The 21,305-nt window shown below is 32.0% G+C and overlaps 1 protein-coding gene across 6 annotated transcripts in view; it reads left to right on the top strand.

Moving 5' to 3' along the window:
• Positions 1 to 21,305, top strand: part of LOC148611502 (uncharacterized) — a 43,845-nt gene extending 22,540 nt beyond the window's left edge. For 4 of the 6 annotated variants that reach the window (XM_088592102.1, XM_088592101.1, XM_088592104.1 and 1 more), the window contains 2 exons: positions 15,273 to 15,846; positions 17,636 to 21,305. In XM_088592102.1, coding sequence (XP_088448228.1) covers positions 15,330 to 15,846; positions 17,636 to 18,396 — 1,278 coding nt within the window. In that variant the 5' untranslated portion in view covers positions 15,273 to 15,329 and the 3' untranslated portion in view covers positions 18,397 to 21,305. Of the gene's footprint in view, positions 1 to 5,005; positions 5,280 to 15,008; positions 15,117 to 15,272; positions 15,847 to 17,635 lie in introns of those variants that run through there. The other 2 variants (XM_088592103.1, XM_088592105.1) reach the window with 2 other exon arrangements.

A 21,305-nucleotide genomic window follows, 5' to 3' on the forward strand; every position in this document is an offset into this window, starting at 1 on the left:
ATAAGATGGGGAATAGTGTGCTTTTCTGAAGACGTCAACGACGATAACTCCAAAACATGGAATATTGCATGTTTTGTAATTATGCATTATTTTATGGATAAATAGCTGCAAAGATTATAATCAAGGCCAGGTTTTGTGATTGGTTAAATCTCAGTTGAGGGCTAATCGAGTAGGACTTCGTAACTAAGCAGGCAACTAGCTATTGGAATTGTTGCAACTGTCACGTGCTTAGCTGTTATGGCTTACTGTATAAGTGTTGTTCAATTGAACCACGATTACAAACTGTCAATAATTGGTTACAATGGTAAAAGTGAGGAAGTTAATTTATATCATAAGAGTGTGTACATATCACGTAGTATAATTCATTATAGCTTTCTGCTTTGTTTCATTTCGAAAAGCATTTGGCAAGCTAACTTACGTTAGGTTGCCAAAGGAAGCATAGAAAACTCAATACTACTCATACCGTAGCAATACTATTCGCAGATTCGACACGTTTTACACATTTAACCCAATTGTGCCCTTTTTATAACTTAACGGATTTTTAAAACACTGCTACAAGTCACTAGAATAGTAAGCCGTTGCTGTATATGTATTACCCTTTCCAATCTAGTTAAAATGTAAATTCATTTAAGTCTCAACGAATCGACGATCATGGTATATCCGTGCATGTAAAAGCAACATTCATTGCACTATAAAATCTATGTGGAAATGAAAGGCATAAGACAGCAAAACACGACAATGGAATCTCTATGGGAATGTAACGATAAAATGCATACCATAACTACGCATACGGGTAGATATGACCATGTTCTTGACAGGTTTGAGTCAGATAAAAAATGTAAATGGGAAAAGAAGTTTTTGGTTGCAGGATTTTTTTCCGTGGGGAGAGAGTTTTAAGTACCACAAATACATCTTTTCAACAAAAAGAAACAACTGGTATTTTAATTATTCAATTCGGAATTTCGTTTTTGTTATTTCGCATTTAACAATTATGATTCTTTTATTGTTGTTGTCATTGATTTTCAATTCGGTGAAATCATATCTGAAAGAAACGTGATTTGACATTAACATATTTTTAGAAAAGATTGTTTTCGAGGACGGTTACCGTACCGGTGCACCTGGTTCATGCTCCCAGTTTTTTTATGGAGTTCGGGTTGCTCATGTACTGGTGTCTCTATGTGCGTGTTTTAAGGTATTGAATGTTCTTTGTTGCGTGACTATTTTTTTTTGTCTTACTGTAACACATGAATCTCCCTGCATCATGTTCTTTTTTATTACTTCCCCTTGATTTCCATTTAAGAGACTGTCCATGTAAAAATCAGGCAGATCCTATGATTTGGGTGGAATAGGGTGAATCTTATCTCACTGGATTTTTGTTCCAATGTAATGTATATATCTAGTATAAAGTTTGTTTTAAATCGACCATGGATTACTCGTAAAATGTTTTTAAAATTCCCCAACAAGGCAACCAAGGTCTCACTAACCACTTCCGGGTCAAATGGCCACCCCCTATGTAGTACCAAAAACACACTGAACCTAGACATATGCATTGTAAGTGCATTATTTGTGTGTATTATGATTAAAAGTAGTCAAAATAAAGCTGAGAATGTGTACTTTAAAATCATACATGTAATTAACTACAAAAGTGTATGAATATTGTTTACATGTGTGAGTAATTTGCCCCCATGCTGTTAGTTAGCAGAACAGGTAAAAATGTGGATTTTCAGTATTATGTATTCAAGTAAATTTTGTGAAGAATTTCTACAATCATCGTACCATTAGCACAATGATTTTGGAAGCCTTATTTGCCAAGCTTTGCAACGGTATACAACTAGCAGAACAGGTAAAAATGTGGATTTTCAGTATTATGTATTCAAGTAAATTTTGTGAAGAATTTCTACAATCATCGTACCATTAGCACAATGATTTTGGAAGCCTTATTTGCCAAGCTTTGCAACAGTATACAACTTTAAGATATCACTTGTCCTGGGAATTCACAGTGAAACTTGGAAAATTACTTTTTTAACCTGTAAAGTAATGGAAACGTTAGAAGTGGTTAGTGAGACCCAAAATTTCCTCAAATTAATGAGTTATCTCCCTTTTTTCAATGAATGTCAATACTATTTCTCTTCAGTCGTAGCAGTACATCAAAAACTAACATTCAACTTTAAGAAAGGATGCATTTGTGATACGAAATATATGACAATTTTTTGGAAAGAAAATTTGTCATGTGCCACCCACTGCCTGGTTTTTGCTTGGACACCCTCTTAACTGCATTTGTTAACAACGCTGTGGTCATAGGAAATGTAGGTAATACCATGCTTTCTCGTAGCATTAAAATGTGTTTTTGTAATTAAAAGCGTAAAATAACTGACAAAAAAAATGACATTTTCCATCGAAATACTTCAATTCTTAGAGTTGTTGAAATGCAGAGGCTCTGAAGTGTCAAAATGAAAATCTACTGTCATTGTAACCCATTGCATTTGTTCTAACATGTCAACATGGCTCCAACGAATTAATCATGTGACATATTTAGAATATTTTGTTTAACGGTCTTGATACTTACGTCTTCTATCGATTTCAAAGCCTTCGTATTTTTATGTGTGTTTATTACGTGAAACGAATGGTCAGTTCACTGCATATACAGATCAAGAGTACGGATGTGTCATAATCTTTTTTTATGAATTGGGAATCATTAAAGGATTACAGAGAAAACTTTCCTACACTACGTCAGTTTGAGGTCAACATTTCCCCCTTTTATGCCATGGAGTTTTTTTATTTAATGCTTTAGAGTAACGAGTATATACGAAATACCAATCATATTTATATTGCAAATTGCGATATACCGTACACATGTTTGATGATAATTTTCATAACAACATAACGATGAATCAACTTTTTTTGTCTTTTGAAAACATCCTGTAGAATGTATGTTATGGATACTTTACATAAACCGAAGTTAATTAATCAAGTTCTGCAGCTAGTGCTTCTTTCCGAATAATAGAATTTTTGAACACTGTTTTTTCCTATAATTGTAGTAGTCATTCGAGAATTAGATATGCATACACTTACATGCGACCAAATATTACTTGGCCTCTCAAACGTGTAATTTGTATTTTTTGTTTGTTTTCTTGTTAGGTTTTGTTTTAATTGAAGTCTTTTTTTGTTTATTTTAGGGGGCAATATCACAATACTTTTAGCAAACTTGTTTTTATTTAATGTCAGCAAAACACACAACAAATATGTTATCCAACGGAACACATGAGTTTGTGAACTCTAGCTCTACGTCTGATATCATTTACCACACCTGCGGTTCACCATTAAATTTTTGAGAGACTATGATCGTCAAATAAAATAAAAAGTCCAAAATGATAATAAAGACAGCCGGCTTTTTAGGCTTAAAATGTCTATAATCAACCAAGATCAAATTTTCAAATCGTGCATCGCCCTTTTAAAAGGGAAATTAGACCTATTAATTGTTCCGTTCAGTCACTGCTTGAAGGATTTAATAACACCCTATTTTACTTTCTGTTCGTTTACTGATCAGCCAGTTAAAATTCATCTATCGTGATTTTGATAGCATTATTCAACGGGGAAAAAACCCGAGGTTTCTAAAAAGGTCATCTGAAAAGAATGTTGTCAGGTCCTACATGCAGTGACTGAATTGAACAATTGATAGGTATACTTTTAATTCAGATTGAATTAAAATGTTGCTTTCTTACATATTGGACCGTTTTATGCTGTCATTGATACATACACCACAGTCCATATATGCTGTTCTAAGCTATAAATTACACATTTTTGAATTAAGAAAAAATGCTGATACTCAGCTGAAATTTCACAAAATACAAAACTTCATGTTATAATAATATGCATATCAATAAAGTACGTTAATTCCCTTTTCGTTAAGACAACTGAGGATGCAGCGATATCAAAATAATACAATCAAAAATTTCGGAACTAGTAATAAAACATCATTTTGAGTATCATTTTATTGTAGATACTTCGTTTCTGTCAAATGTTATAGGTAGGTAGCAAGCACCTGCATTCGGCGAAACTAAACAAATTCAGTTTGTATCATTTTTAATTTGATACAAAATGCAATCATTATTCATATTTACAGGTCAAAAGGTCGATACGGGTATCATTCCTCGTCTTTATTAGGTAACGATGAAAAACAACAATAATCAGTAATTCCTTCATACAAGTTATATCATGTGAATTTAGGACATGCAGCTGCCACAGAATAAAATAAAACAGACAATTGGATTGAAAAGGCTACAATAATGCATGAACAAGTTAAAGGTTTAATAATACTCTTCAATATCGAAGAAAAATAGAGATGCTCATATAAATATCGTATATACCGATTTACATACAAGTGAAAGCACAAGAGATGAATGATATTGGACATACTTATATCTAGATTTTAGTAGAAATTTAACTGTCTTGCTTGGTTGCATTAGGAATGTCAACTTTGTCACTAGGTTCTACAACTGGTGCAATAGAGTTGTTCCCCTTAGTCCTAGAATTTCTTAGAAATTCCCCTGCACAGACTGTTGCAGTGTGCAACTACACCCATGTTATGTTCTCTGTCATTCCTTTAATTCCAAAGCTTGGTTTATTTTCACTCACTGTTTTTCTGTTAAAAGGAACATCGATATTTGTTTGATCAATGTATGTGCGAAGTGTTAAAAACTTTGGAATTTCTAGTGTTGTTGTTTTTTTTTCGGTGAAATAACAGCGCTCCATTTGCCCTGTCAAAAGCTAATGATAAATTGTCCTTGTTGTATATTCAAGATACAAATAACAAATGCGAAAATGATAATAGCGCACGAGGTAAATACCTATAAACTGTAAGACATAAAACGTAGATAAAAATTAAAATGGGTTGTAGTGGTTTCCACCACAACATCGATAGCACAACTTTAATTGCAAAAAAGCAGTTCTATTGTGAGCAATCATGATTTAATGAGACGAAACTTAACTTTTAAACACATTTAATGGAGTAAGTGTGTAGGAACAGTTGGTGCAGTGGGTTCACCAACTCCAGTCGTTAAAATAGAAGGTTTATATCTTGCAAATTTTTGACAGGGTGTTCACATACAGTGATCTCTATATTGCCTAAAATTCTGGAAAGCACTAGTGTCAGAAAACTTCAAAAAGGAAGTTATTGCAAGATCGTGCCAAAATGCATGTGTTGATCTGTGTTATGTTCAGGCATAGAGAGAAAGATGAGTTGATTTGACGTCTGTTATGGGTCAAAAGATCTTGGCAGGGTAAGAACACATTTCTCAACTTTAATTTTTTAACTTGTTGCACCCTCCGTTTTATTTTTGACACATTGCTTAAGCTTTCATATTTTTAAACTCTGTATCTGGAATTAAGTTTCCTATCAATTCATTTTACGCTGAAGTCTTATATAACATTCACATGTTCAGCTTCCTATATCGTATGTTTTTAAAGATCAACGGTTTATTTTTGTTCGCACATATTTATGTGTTCCGTTTTACCAGGTTTTTTTTCTAGTGTGCAGTTCCGTAAAACTGGTCATTAGAAAGATACTTATACTGATAAAAGATTCGTTAAAATAACATTTATTTCGCCCATAATAACACCTATAATGTGATGATACGCTCAATTAATATAAATATATTCGAATTAATTTAAGGTCTTCTTCTCGGTAATTGAGTGATTTTATCTGGTGATTAACCCATGTGAATAAAGGAATCATTTCATGTGAAAAATCGTAAATCATACCCCCACGTGTCGATTTAGGCTCCCATCCGGGTACTTAAGATGAGAGATAGATGCACCCAGAGTCACAGATGCGTTTGGATATATAGTGTCATAAATCAGTCGTAGAAAGTTTTATGGTGATTTAGTCACACATGCTTTCGTGTAAAGTGTTATTTTATTGCAATTTAAGTAGAAATATTCATTTAACTGCTCTTTTGTAGAGTAGAAAATTCTTGTCGGTAGGATACCGAAAAATTTGATTTAAAGCGGTCATAAATCACGTAAAACGAATTCTAGTTTCAAAAGTAAATGTATTGTTACAGTAACTGCTGGATGCATTTAGTGAATAAAAGTTTTGAATGGTAGAACGTTAACAGAAAATGTTCTTCTGTTCAGAATTTATATGCTTGGTTTATTTCAACAGGACCGGTGATGAATCAAATTTTTTGTGGGAAACATTTTCTTTATTTAGACAAAACAATACGCAATTTTTTATGTCCTACTATGAAAAAATATGGAAAAAACATCTGATCAGATGATACACAGTATAATGTATATAAACAACCACGTGTCTTAAAAGCAATTTTTTCCGTGTTTAGCGAAAAATTGGATCTACTTCAATGGTGAGAACAGTAAATAAATGATGAGTCTAATACCTGTACACTAAATTGGAATTTCATGCCATAAAAAACCTGCGTCATGGAACAGTAAATGAAAGTATTCTATATAATAAACTTTAAAAAGAAGTAAAATTCTCAAGTCCACTTCCCTAAATATATTTAAGTAATAATAAATATTCATATCACCAAAGCGTTTTGATGTTTAAGATATGACATTTATTTGACAAGTTCTTGAGTGTTGTTGATGATATCGTAGTTTTCATTTAAATACGTTAGAATAATTGATAGTTTAGAAGTGTTGAAGCGGATCCTATGACTGTGATCTCCATTTAACTATCTGTAATCTACTCGATTCCTTGTACTTTTAAAATGAATATTTTATTCTGTTGTATCATCTTTGAAAATCAAATACTTGTTAAATATTTTTTGTTGATGATTCATAAACCTAATACAGTTGCCGTGTTTACAAATTGAAGAAACAGACATCATTTTTCAACACATTTTTGTGAAGAAAATATTTTTAAGTACTGAAACGTTTAAAAAGGAGAACAGAGCTATAACTCTTTTTGACATTTTACCAGTTTTAAAATAATTTTCTAGCTGGAAAATCAAAAAAAAATATTTAAATTTTCGCAAAGATTTTTTATTTTTAAAATAGAATATAAAGATATGGAAAATGTATTGTATTTTGTCTTGTTTTTAACTAATCTGTACTAGCAATACAATATGGCTAATTCTTTCAATCAAGATATGTTTAGTTTTTACTTAATTCATTAACTAAATAAGGAGTAATATTTGATTTTAGAAAGCCTCTCATTTATCTTCATTTCTCACATCAGAAACTTTCAATAAGATATCAAATCTAAAAAGCAGATTTCTCTCCCTACTTCTTTGTCATATAAAACCCTAATCCAATATGGAGTTTAGATTAAGAAACTTAATTTCTCTACACTATTTACAGACCCCAAAACAAATGGACAAAGAGACCCATGATTTTCTTCTTCACATCCCTCTATCATTTAACTATTTGTCATAATTAGTCGACAGGACCTTTATTGTTGAGCAAAGCAGTTGTCAAGATGACTTCATTGTCTCAGGAAGACTTTTGAAACTGCGGAATGATGGATGGGAATTTTATTTTATAAAAATCCAGACTTGTATATGGTTTTAATGCTGTTACCAAACATTTTCAGCTGTCTAAGGACACATGACACAGAGATTGCTTCGGTAGATCTGTCTAGTTAATGTCAGTCAATTTCGAATGTCTGTTCCTCCAGGATTCAAACAGTTGATTTTTTTTTTTGTTCAAGAAGACTTCCTTAAATCTCACTTTGTTTAAGGCAAACAAGAATAAAGATATTACAGTGTAAACCTATAAATTGTTTTTAGTGAACAATGAAAATTGTGGCAGCATAGTATTAAACAAAACATAGATCTTTTTAACTATGATAAGTATTCTATAATAATCTAGTAATGCATTCCCATGTATAGTCTTTGTCCTTCGATAATATTATTTTGATTTTCCGCTCAAATCTTGGTCCCCTTGATTACCCTTTTATATTGAAGCGTTAAGAGAAAGACCAATAAAGCAGCCACCCCAGGTCCCAGCGCCACAAAACTTAAAAAAAAACTTAAGTCTGATAAAATTCTTAACTGTTTGTGACGTCATCAATTTCAAAGACTTTGATTGGAGTTACCATGGAAGTTAAGAATATTCTCAGACTTTAAGTTTTGTGGCCCCGGGCCAGTATTTTTTCATTCAATGACGAACAAAAATTAACATAACAACACCATCATATATTGTGCCTAGTATTACATGTATGCTTACTTATACTACATGTATGCATTGCTTATCTGTTGGGAATGTCCCAAAAGAAAAGAAAACATTTACTTTACTCTTTTGTTCTTATAAAATGTCTTAAATCTTAACACTGGTAATATTGCTGGGTTTCTAATCTTATATTTACCTATAAGTTTGTCATAATTCTGATTGCTTTAGTCGAATACTATATAGGTATTACAAATGTGCACATTCTTTTTTAACAAACAAATCTGAATAATATAGATTTAGTTCCAAAATCATTGAAAGTGAACTTATCATTAAAATTTGAATTGCAATCATTTCTTACATTGTCGAAGTGATTTTATCGTAATTCCTATTCTTACGTTTCTTCTTCTTGTTACTATTATTACTATTATCATTATTATTATTATTATTATTATTATTATTATTATTATTATTATTATTATTATTATCATATTGACATAACTACCTTTATTCTTAATGGATTATTATTATTATTATTATTATTATTATTATTATATTATTACATCATTATTATTATTATTATCATTATGGCTTTATTGCCATTATTCTTGATGTATTATTTGACTATAAACTTGTCCTTAGTATAGTTAATATATACGTACATTTATAATGTAAACCACTTTGCCAATCTTTAAAGTACAAATAACTTATAGAAATTGTAATCGTTATTTTTAGCACATTCCTCCATATTATCAGGTAATTACGTTAATGTTATGGCTAACAAAGTTAAAAGGCTACAAAGATACAGAAAAAATACCCCCTATCTTATAGTAACTCTTGAAATGTATTTTAGAGTCTGGCACAGTGTATATTTCAAACTAAGATTTGAGTTCGGCGTTCAGAGAATACAATTTGTCAAACTGACGGCATTCACATTATCTTCAGATGTTTATGCAAGCTTAAAATCACCATCTACTTAGAAAAAAACATACTTTAAAGATTACTATGTAACGTTATACTTCATAAATGACATATTTCCAGATTGAAAAAGAGTGCCTGCAACAGCGTGGTTCCATCTTTGATACAGGCTGTAGACTAGCATGATATCAAAACTAACGTTACGGGCACTAGCCGTGAAACGAGTTAAAGAAATACCAGCTTAGCAGATATCGCTGAGAATTTGGAATGTTTTTTCTGTATACTTTTTAGAGTTTTGATTGTAACAAAAAGCATCAAGCAAAAACAAACTGAATCCATCTGAGTCTAGTAATGGCTTTACCATATAACATTTATCTGAGGCAAAGACTTCGTTTTCTTTGATAATTTGGATTTTGTTTAGGGTAAAACCCTGTGACTATCTTTCCAGTATCGAAACTTAAATCTTTTAAATAAATGAGAATTCCATTTGTTGTACATAATTATGATTGTTTTGATTTATGTTATAGAAACTGTTTTGGACAAATGTTTTCAGGTCCAACAAATATGTAAATACCTAATGTTTCATTCCCAAAACGCATAAGCATTAGTTCTCTAGTTTCTACAAAAAACGAAATTTCAGATACAGAATGGTATTGCTTTTAGACATGTCTATTCAATACGAAGCTTTGCCATCTTATTCTAAATTTGGTTATGAGAATTTGAGTTGACATTTCAACTTATTACAATCATATTTGTTTTTAAAGATCCGAACAGAGACAACTTTCTTTGGTACCACTCATGCATAGAAAATGAAATTTTCGTCTCTCTTTGAATAAGCCCATGTTATGACACTTCTGGAACTTCCTGTAGATAAATTAATGAGGCACTGTACCGACACTCCGGTGTCAAATTCTTAGACAATGTCAAGATCAAAACGTCATAAATCTAGCTCATATGCCAATCTTACAAGACGAGAATTTATGAAAACCGTAGAGAATTGATGAAATTCAGAAATTATACACGGCTTCGGTTATGATGTCACAAACTATTGTTCAGGACTGTCTTGTGTCTATAATAGCGAAGAACCACATTTTCCAAAAAGTGTCAAACATGATTTACGACTCTGTAACGATATTTCATCTAGACGAAAGAACCATCATTTTTAAAACCACACTGAAGGACCCATTGTCCATGAGAAAGCCTCTATAGTTCGTAAGTATTTATTGATTCAATTGAGACTTCAATTTTAGCATACATTACTAAATTTGTTTTATACCCAATTGGTTGATCATTTTGGTTCTTCACGTTTGGTCTTTGTTTGGCGTTAGTATGAAACCATCTACTGAAGAGAGTATCCGTAAATACATCTTCAACTAAGAAGTAGGCATTCCGACGGTACACATGACGGAAAAGTCTTGAGCAAAGTACCGTTTGGAACACCAAAATGATATCATGCGAAGATCAAATTGTACCACAAAAAGAAACTAAAATTTAGACACAGAGAACGAAAAGCGCGGACCCGACTATACTTAGATAAACCAAGGTGCTCTTGAAGGGTGGGCAGTTCCGACTTTTTGCGCGACACTCGCGATACTGCGAAATGTCGAATACTCGGCGTGACCTTAAGCTCTATATCTGAATTTACTTACTTTTCTCGTATATTATTATTAAAAAACTTACAATGCATGAATATGCACATATACCTAACTAAATGTAAGATTAGATGGTGAAATAAGAAGATAATTGACATGATGCTTACGTAGATGTATTATGAATCTATGTCATCTAATTATCAGTAGGTATTTTAGCCTACTTTTAAACCATCCTGTAGCCCGTTTTTGTTTTTTTGTGTTGATCCTAGCGTTTGATAGTCTTAAATACCTATCTCTTGAACCTAATTCTTTTTTACATCCTTTACGTGCCTGTTGTCGAATCAAATTCAAAGCAATGTTGGTTTTAATTTACAGCAACCACAATAAGTGTTGTGCTTACATCAAAGGATAGCGTCTAACCGCACCAGGGATGGGTTCTTCATAGCCATTTTACTAAAGTGCATAACGCTTTAGCATACATGTTGCAGTATGGCTTTTTCATTGAAAATTTCGATCGACATTGGAAAAATCCACCAATTTTGGTAATTGCTAGCGCTAATTTATATTTAATCACATTTTGTGCCGTTGTTTTGTCGTTCGACAAGAAAACGGTTTTATTGTTGCGAGTTTTGTTCTTCCTGAATGTCGACGTTTTGTCTTTTATCTCTTGAACAAAAGATAAAGTCACAAAGAAAATATGCAAATTAGACAGTAATACCTGTTAGCACCTTACAAAGGATGAAATTGATCGTAAGAGAGCCGAACGCTATGATCTAATTTAGACGTTTATGATATTGGTAATTTCCTCCTTTCAACCCACTGAACAAAAGTAATCGCACACGTATACCAATCTTTTGCATAAATCTCTTCGCATTTGACGGTTCAAAAACATAACTAAAATATTTTATTTGTAGATTCTTGTTTCCTTTGATACATCTTGGACCGTAGCTTTATATTTTTATGTAATATGTATATGGGTTTCATTTTATCATTTCAACAAAACCACTGATTCAACAGTCAAGGGAGGGGACATGTGGATGAAAGACAAATTTAGCGAAAATTGAACACATGCGAAGATTTCTAAATATAGTTTGAGATGTGATAGTTATTGTCATTTTATTCGGGATTTTGTAAATTGGTTCAATGGTCAGTAAGTTACCGAAAATCTATTTAGACGATAGCGAATTGATGGTCAGCTTTCAGTCTATAAACATAGCAAAGACCAAGTAACCTAGGTAATTGATGGTCAGCTTTCAGTCCTAACCTGACTGCATCAGGTCGAGCTTTGAATTAAAACAATTAAGATAGTGAATTGTTTTATTCAATGCTTTCCAAGGTGAAACTTCTTTTTATGTTGCTAAACGCATGCGTGGGTGAATCAAATAGGTAAATAATGAAACAAATGATATTTTAAACAAAGCAAATATCACTGAATTATTTAGAATCTATGCTTTTCAACATGCTAAACAAGCAGATAGCTCCGATCTAATGGTGATTCATTGTTAAAATATCGATAAAAGATAAATTAACAAAAAAAAACAAAAAAACAAAAAAACAATGACATCTTCAACTATCACCTTAATCAGAAGGTCATCAATGAGCTGCATGGGAGAACATATAGCGGACTATTAAAGGCTGACACGACGGCGAACTCAGATGAATGAATGTCTCGATCTTGCGTTGTGATATTCCATTTACTTTCCTGTTTTCACTGTTTAAGATTGTATCCGTTTCGTTTGAAAAATTGTGTTCATGATAAGAATTGATTCCCTTTGCTGTTTCATTTGAATAAACTCAGAAAGCATTGGCGTGTCTCTTTAAATTGGCGCGAGTGTTTACATGAGCATGCTTGGATACCATTGACTTGAAACTAGAGAAAGTCATTCATACATATCTTTAAACATGAAGGATCTGTCGTTGTACATGAATGTCTGAATATATTGTTATGCTGGAATTGTATTTACATTGAGTAATAAGAAACTGTTTGATAATAAGAGGGCATTGGAGCGAAGTGAGCCCACAATTTTTGACATTCTTTAGGCATACTTTTTCAAGAAAATTTTAGATTTGTTCCTCTAACGTTATTATTAATCCTGTTATCTATTTTGTCTTATCTCCTTAACAACCGCTGCTATAAGTTAAAAATAATCCCAATTATACCATATTGTGCATTAAAATAAGTTTAATAACTTTGGTATAGTGTAGCTTGGTGCACCTTTGCATTGCAGTGTTTATAATTAATTGTCTAAAATTTGTTTTATAAAAGTAGAAGGTCTGGATGAATGTCAGTATGTCACTATATATAAACCATAGATTTGAAATTCCCTGGTGGCTATAATCTAGACATTACATCGAATATGCAAGAGCACAGAAAACAACCCCCCCTTTTTCTGTCCCAGACTGATAATGTTTTTCTCTTCCACAAATCGCTTTTTTTCTTACATTGATAGAGAGGTCTACCAGTCTCCATTCGTATCTGTAATTTGATTAAATGTTGGTGTAATTTAGCAGATTAAATTTTTGCATGAACGATTTCTTTCATTGAAACATGCTATTGTGAATTCCTCCAGGTCCCATATTAGATACATAGTGTGTTGATTTTGGAGAAATATAGCTTTTAGATAGTTTACATTGTGAGTGTCGACCGGACTATAAACTTGTCTTCAGCCACGAATGAATTAAATCTGAAACATTCTAGTGTAGTTTGATATGGCGATTTTAATTGTTCTCTAATTCTTCTGATTTACTTATTAAATAAAGTTTCCATAAAACACGGTCGACAGGTATAGAACGATGTAGTAAAATGAAGCCATTTCCATGCGGGGATTTCTACTTTCCCTGGGATTCGTGCAGTTTACGTATAATCAGTGCTGATACTCTTCTGTACTCTATTTAGACTTAACAAACACCATTACTTTTGATAAGTCACACCAGAAAGCTCGTGCATTATATAACACAGGATGATTTGACTTTGGTGTGCAAAGTGTTCATGCACCTTTGCTTTTCCTTCCGGATGGGGCTATATAGAGGCAGTAAGTGGTAATAGGCTGTAATATGACTTATAGGGAGGGATGGGATAGAACTGTCTAGGGAAAAGTTGTTAGGCATTAAAATGAAGTTGAACATATATGATGCAATGGATGCAAAATAAAGATCATGGTTAAGTCAAAATTTGTCCATTTATTGTGTAATTGAGTACAAACATGAAAATACAGAATCTATATGAATTTTGATGAAAATGCTCCTTTGATCTTCATTATTTTTTACTTATTTTCTCATTCGCCAATGTATATTTCATGAATTTATTGTTACTTGTGAGAATTCTAAAGAGCCGCGCACAATATTGATGCAGAATGACAATCATTATGTTTGCCTATAGGAATTTTTTGTATAGAATGAAGACTGTGGTTGGTTTCGGATGGTCGATGAACCGTTTAGTACGTTTACTTAGTATTTTATCTATAATTTTGTTAAAGTACAATTTTAGATCATGAATAACAATTTCCAATACTAATCTTGTTATAAAGTATTGAACTAACTAGTGTAACTGCAGCTTAATGCTGTTTCACGATTATTTATATTTTCTATAACAACATGTACATGTAGTCCCAAAATGGTATTGAATTGTATTTGAGTATATTAAGTGATCAAAAAATGATTGTAGTACATGTACATGTACATTTATATAATTCATATATGTTTGTATAGATGTATATGTGTGTGTGTTTATGTTTATGACTAAAACACGTTTTGTTCTTAATCTAACAGTACATTCAGCAGGAGCCATGTGTATGACATCTAGCTTATGCCTGTTTTTTTTTATTTTCTTTGAAGCAGGACTCCGTATTCTACAGTCAGTGGTTTTAATTTGCTAAAACTCAGTAATTATAATGACGCATTGAACAATTATTTTTTATTCTTTAGGCTTTACCAAAGAAAATAGACGTTATATTAATTACTTTCAAAATTTCCAACATTTGGAGCGTTATTTCACTTTTTTGTCTTTTCATTTATTCAAATAATGCAGACTTCAAAAGAAAATTTTATTTTAGTACTTTATAGTAAAATCTGCGATTTTAATGCAAAAGTCGAATTTCATTTAGAATAGGACTTTTAGTCATAAAGGAAAAACTTTTAAATATTCCTTTGATCGGTGAAACAAGCTTTCGCCTGTCAACGGGGTTTACCTTATCTTTCCTAACTCATCATTTAAAATTCTAAACTTATTTTCTAAAATTTAAATGAATTTCTATGTCGAAAGGTTTTAAACTCAAAACGGCTAAGTTTAATCGAAATCCAATTTTCTAATTTTAAAGAAACAAATCAAAGTTATCTAACAGTATCCTGTTATTATAGAAAGCGGTCGATTTTGATGTGGAAATTTGATTTAAATACTGGGCTCCGTTTTGGTCCAAGTAGTCTATGTTTACGTGGTCCGTTATATAATCTGGACTTACGCCCTAAAAGACACTTGAAAAGGTATGAATGAAATAGTTCAGGTCGTTTGTCAGAGCTAAGATAATTTATGTGAAAAATATGAGAGGGTCAACAATTGATCGGAATTTTATTGCTTTAAATTTAAACAACAATACACCGACACTCTGTTTCTAGTATGTTTTTATTTCTATTTTTCAGATCATCAATTTCAACAGAGTAGAAAGCTGACAATTGATTGGTCAGATTAGATGTCACATGACTCATCAAACAGATGATCGTAGAAATGATTTGTGGTATCATAACATGTCGGTTAGAGGCAATGCAATAAATTTTTCAAACACCGAGATGCACAAAACTGCTTATTATAATCCTTCGCAAAATTTTCCTCATTATTTTCCTGGGGAAAATGGATATGGATATGAACCACCATTTGGACATACAGCTCCTTCCCCGACCGGTGGGGAATACTATCCACCCGGATCATGTGCAATTCAGAATGACTTTGTCACAGGAGGATCGGATTATAAAACCCCACAGTGCAATGAGGAATATGGAAATTATTACTACCAAAATCAAAATATTCCACCCGGAAATTCGCTAACGAACCATTCCTCTTCAAAGAGTAGTAAAATATTTCCATGGATGACTGAAAGTCGACAAAATTCTAAGCAAAAGCAGAACCACCAGCAACAAGCGTCACAACAGCAGCCGACACCTTCACAACCCGCTCAAACCCAGCAGACGACTACTTCGAACTCGCAGACAATGTCAGGTAAGTGTTTTATTTGATTACGGTGATAAATGACCCATCAAACATAAAAAAAGATCCGCGTCAAATTTGTAATGATGTGTGCAGTTTCGAATAAAACACTCACCAATTTACGTTTATTTGTTAAAAGACATAAAGCAGTGCTAATCAATCGAGGGATCATTAATTTACGATGCTTGTGGGATTTAAAGTAGGGTGATTTTTGCCTGCTTTTATGACTTCATGATGGGATAATTAAATGTTATCCCTTTTTCTAATTTACGAAAGGTGAGACTATAATTTAATAAGCAATAAGAATGTCTAAAGACTTTTTACATTCTAGTTTGCACTTTTAAGAGATAAATGTTTTGATTTGTTGAAGCAAAAGGTACAAAACCTAAACATATATTTACACGTTGTTTAGTTTTTTTTCATGTTTTGTTTTTACAAATACGTACAACACACATTTCTATTTGTTTTAAATTCACAAATATTGCGATGACCATTTCATCTTTTTTCTTCGAATTTTCTGATTATTGTTTCATTTTAAAATACAGTAAGTGTTTTTTTTAAGATGAAAAATAATTATAATAATGTCCTTGTAATTATAGGAATAAATTCTTTAAAATGCAAGATTTTTTCCGTTCGGTTTTAATATAAAAAATTGAATTTTTTTAAAATTACCGACGCAGGTTTTGCATACTACATGTTTTGATAATTATTATTACCGGTTGATAACTACGATTGACTTACAAAATGTTAAAAAAAATGCGTTTGAAAATTTGAATGATGTGCTCCATATTTTCCTCAATATAAAAGAAATTGAGTGTGAATAATCTACTATCTTGTTATTAAGAAAACGTTCTAATTTTGACAACCATGAAGTTTTTACATTAAATAATATATATTTATTACATGTTATAATTGATCAGAAGTTTTGCAATGTATTTCTACTCAATCAGACATTATACATTTAACTAAAAATACATTTCTGTTTTTTAAATTCGCGATGGCTTCTGATTTAAAAAGCAGTTTCTATGCAACAAACATAAAAATTGAATAATTTAGATTTTTTTATCAGTTTTAACAGTTAGAATTAATTTTCTGAATATTCGATATTTTTTTTAATGTTTAATTATTCAATTTAAAAAAAAATATTCAGTTGGTAATATTGTCTTGTCTAAAAAACCTTCTTTACACTTGTTGCAAATTCAGTTACGTCGCTTTGAATGAATAGCATTCTTCGTTTTCTATCTATTTAACATCTGTGAATACATCAAAAGAGGAGTAAACATTTCTCTCCGATAATAATCTAAAGAAAACTTGTATGATTTTTTTTTCATTTTAATAATTTTTCCATAATATCAAATTCCTAAGAAATTAGCTTTTTGAAGTAATCGGTTAGTTTTTCTACTGCTAATATTATGAAGTTTATAATTCTAATGATTCGTGAAGTGTGATACATTTTCAAACGATCTGAGATATAGAAATATTATTTGTATATTGTTTTTTTTTAATTGACACCTGATATTTATTCTGTTGTCATGACTATAAATACCATTGGAATGAATATAATTTTAACTGATTTTAAACATATTTTTATGAGCAAAGTAATCGGTAGAAATAACTATGATTTAATTTGACAAAAATCACGTGAACAAAAGCTAAAAGCACACATCCACTGAGAAACATTGAAAAAAATTATTTATTTGAATAACGCAATTAAGCAAATATAGATATGTACGAACATATAAAAAATAATGTAGTTTTCTTTTTGCTTTCTTAAACACATTTTTGTTATTTCTTTTCACAGAACCAACAAAACGTGCTAGAACAGCGTATACAAGCGCACAACTTGTGGAACTGGAAAAAGAATTTCATTTCAATCGTTACTTGTGCCGTCCACGTAGAATAGAAATGGCTGCCTTACTGAATTTAACAGAGAGACAGATTAAAATTTGGTTTCAAAATCGAAGGATGAAATTTAAGAAGGAACAAAGACATAAAGGGTCAGATAAGGGAGGAAAGGACGGAAATATGTCCGGATCTGAGAGTGATAGCCAAGGATCTATGGGTCCGGATGGGTTGGGCAGTGATTGTGGTGGAAAAATGACACCGGACAGCATAACGCACAGCTCAGGACCGCAAATGACGAGCTTGACTGGCACTCAACAGCGACCTAACGAGAGGTCACCACAAGGACCTAGTCCTCAGATGACCGTAGATCACAGTGTCATGAGAGGCCATTTTAATGATAATGGTCATCCATATCAACAGTATGGTCAATCTCATTCACCGGGGATGAAGCCATCGATGTCGCCTGGAATTAATTCGAATTCATCTATGACGGCCTCACATCCGCCACAAATGTACATGACAATGGGGTCACAACATCCAAATCACGGAGGAGGGTACAATGGTCATTATATGAACAATGGACAATTATACCCTGACATGCAGGGGATGGAAGATCCTTACGGGCAGATGTATTCGTCTCAGGTTCCGTGTTCTAACAATGTAAACGCCTATTCTCAGGGACAGTATGAATATGTACCAAAATTAACTCATCTTTAGATCATTTCTATATACGTATTTATTACCCAGAATCGAGAGAGAATATGGTTATTTACGGGTAATGTGTGTTAAAACATTTTGACTCATTTCTGTCTTTACTTATGGAATCGTTCTTAACTTTCACCACACTGCGCACAAAGACGCTTTAGCAGCCTGAAGTCCATGAATGGTTAGATAACGTGGTGCAAATGTGTATTATGTGGTTAGAGTTGTCGCTTCGCAATAATGGCTGTATAAGATAGCAGGGGTTATTGTCAAGGCATGTTTAGATATGTATCCTAGAGCCTGAGACTAAAGCGTCGGAACTTCTTGTCCCGGAATCAGATAACGCGTGCAATAATAGCACTGAAAACGTATACAATATTTCACAAACGTATCTCAAAATTTAAAATCGAGTAAATTGGTTTTGTCTTCCCATAAGTATTGTTAACAGTTACAGCACAACTGATACGCATTTTATCACAACCATCTGGGCAATTTGAAGTTAAAATATAAGCTTATTTTTCTATTTCGATACAAAAAAAATCTCGTTTGGGGTCCGCAAAATTGCTTAAGTGCCTTAACTAATTTGTTGTCTGTCTAGAGGTTTTTACATCATTATTCAATAACATATTGAAGGAAAATCACATTAAATATCACATAATATGCTTGAAAAAAAAATCGAACTCGTAGAAAATTGCCGCTAACAAATGTAATTAAAATTATACAGACAAACATTGATAAAATAGTTGTTTTTTTATTTATTTTGTTCAACCATAATTCTCAAAGACTATTGTTTACACAATCTTGAAAATTTGCACAATAGCACGCATCTTGACTTTCCTTGCTTCTCATCTATTCTCTATTTAATCGGCATCCTTTGCTAATTGTAGTAATATTGACTGGAACCAATTATAATGCTTAGCTATATAATCTGGGAATTGGTTGACAACGATACTTCTAATAATCCGTCTCAAAAATATACATTTGTAAACGAATGGGAATCAAGTTTGACATTCACTGCGGGATACGTCAAATTCACTGTGGGATATGTCAATTTCAGGGTGATTATTGTGATTGCTAGGTAATCGATTTCTACATTGTTTTTGATTGAGAGACTGTTTTCAGAATACTCAGCATGACAAAACACGTAAAGCTAATTGAAATCATCAACGCAAACCAAATTATATTCACATTTTAAATGAGATTATAGGTGATACGTACTTTAAGTGAAAAATGTAAATATTACATTTCACTTTTAATGTTCGAATTATTATTTCATAAAGCTTTTTTTATTAATGGATAGAAATCACAGCATGTTTTTTTATCTTTAGATCGATTCGGTTCCCTTTGACTGTGAATTGTAACAAATGTTTTCTAATCGACCTTTATGTACTAGTAGGGATTTATGTTAAAATATATATCACTGCATTTTGCAATCAGCGTAGGAAATTTTGACACCATTAATAATAATGTCAGTTTTAGCCGATTATGATTGAGACATTGAAGATGAAATCAGCGACGAAGGTGTCTCTCTTGCCGCAGGATGTTGTAAAATCCATTTATTTGGCCAAAATAATCTGATACGCTAATGGCCCGTGACTTGGCGCGTGGAACTGGCCATTCTGTGGACACTTGTATACCCAAGAGTGGTCATTAGGCCTTAATATATCCGTAAGGATTTTAATTCCCCATTAAGAAAAATATACATCTGTTCAAAATTTTGAAATATTTATTTCGGTCACAGATGAGTTTCTTTGAACGATGGACCGGCATTACGTGAGGCAACTCTATATTCGATTCTTTTTGCATTCTGGCCGTGAACTGTTCCACATTAATTATGTCATTTTTCAATTCTTCAAAGGAATCAAAGCTGTTTCACAACAGGAACAAATAAATTTCAAAACTGAACTTGTGATAATCTTTATAATTTCAAAAATACTAAAATTGTCTTAGGCTTTATCTGTATTAAACTTTTTTGCAGTGTACAATTGATGTGATATTTTTTTTCAGTCAAATCACTTTACCAGACCCATGTATAAACTGCAAAACCGTGAAAACCCTTTTTTTTATTCATTTTTAGTATTCTGTTCATGTTACATTTAACATGTTTATCATAACGTTTTTTTTTCAAAGTATACTTAAGTTGAAATTTCTGAAGTATTTTCGACAAAATGGCATCTTATTGTTTTGCAGTATAGCATTGAATCTGTCCAGTTAATCAGTACGCTTCTAATTATATAACACGATATCTGTTTCATGAAAAAAATACCATTTTGATTCGTGATCTCTTTGTTTGACCCGGAACCAATTCTTAACCAAGCAGAACAAAGGTTAGAGGTCAACCATCTACACTGGGTGCAATGTCTGATTACACATCTGATACATGCTATTTTAACAATTGTTTTGATTTTTAATTCATTTGTATAAGTAGAAGTTACTTTACCTTGTCTCTGGTGCAAAATAATGAGTATCAGGCAATCATTGAAATAGCAGATTCAAATTTCACAATAGTCTTAAGACTTCGGTTTCATTTTTTTACTCCAATTATCATGAGAAGAAATAGCAGTTATATTTCAAAGGTCATCGACTCTTTTGTTTCTTTTTCTTGTTTTAAGAACAATGTTTTTTTTTGTTGTTAGAGATATTTGAATGGTGTGAACATTTTGGTTTGACTGTTAAAGTTTTCCTGTTGAAGAAATGGCATACAGGGTAGGTTTAGAATTGAGAGTAAAAATGCATTAACTAAATATATTGATTTTTTTTTATTGTATAATTGTTAAGCATTTGTTATATGAATGTGAGACTTTCTTTTGCAAATTTGAGATGTGAAATATCCCAATATTTTACAATTAGACGAACTTGCTTAAAGTTCAGTTGTGTTTGTTCTCATATGTTCATGACCAGAATAAATGCTGAAACAAAACTGA

Source organism: Perna viridis, chromosome 7 (genome assembly GCF_037379345.1).
Source record: "Perna viridis isolate PV_CMFRI_1.1 ecotype Kerala chromosome 7, ASM3737934v1, whole genome shotgun sequence".
Classification (NCBI taxonomy): Eukaryota; Metazoa; Mollusca; class Bivalvia; order Mytilida; family Mytilidae; genus Perna; species Perna viridis.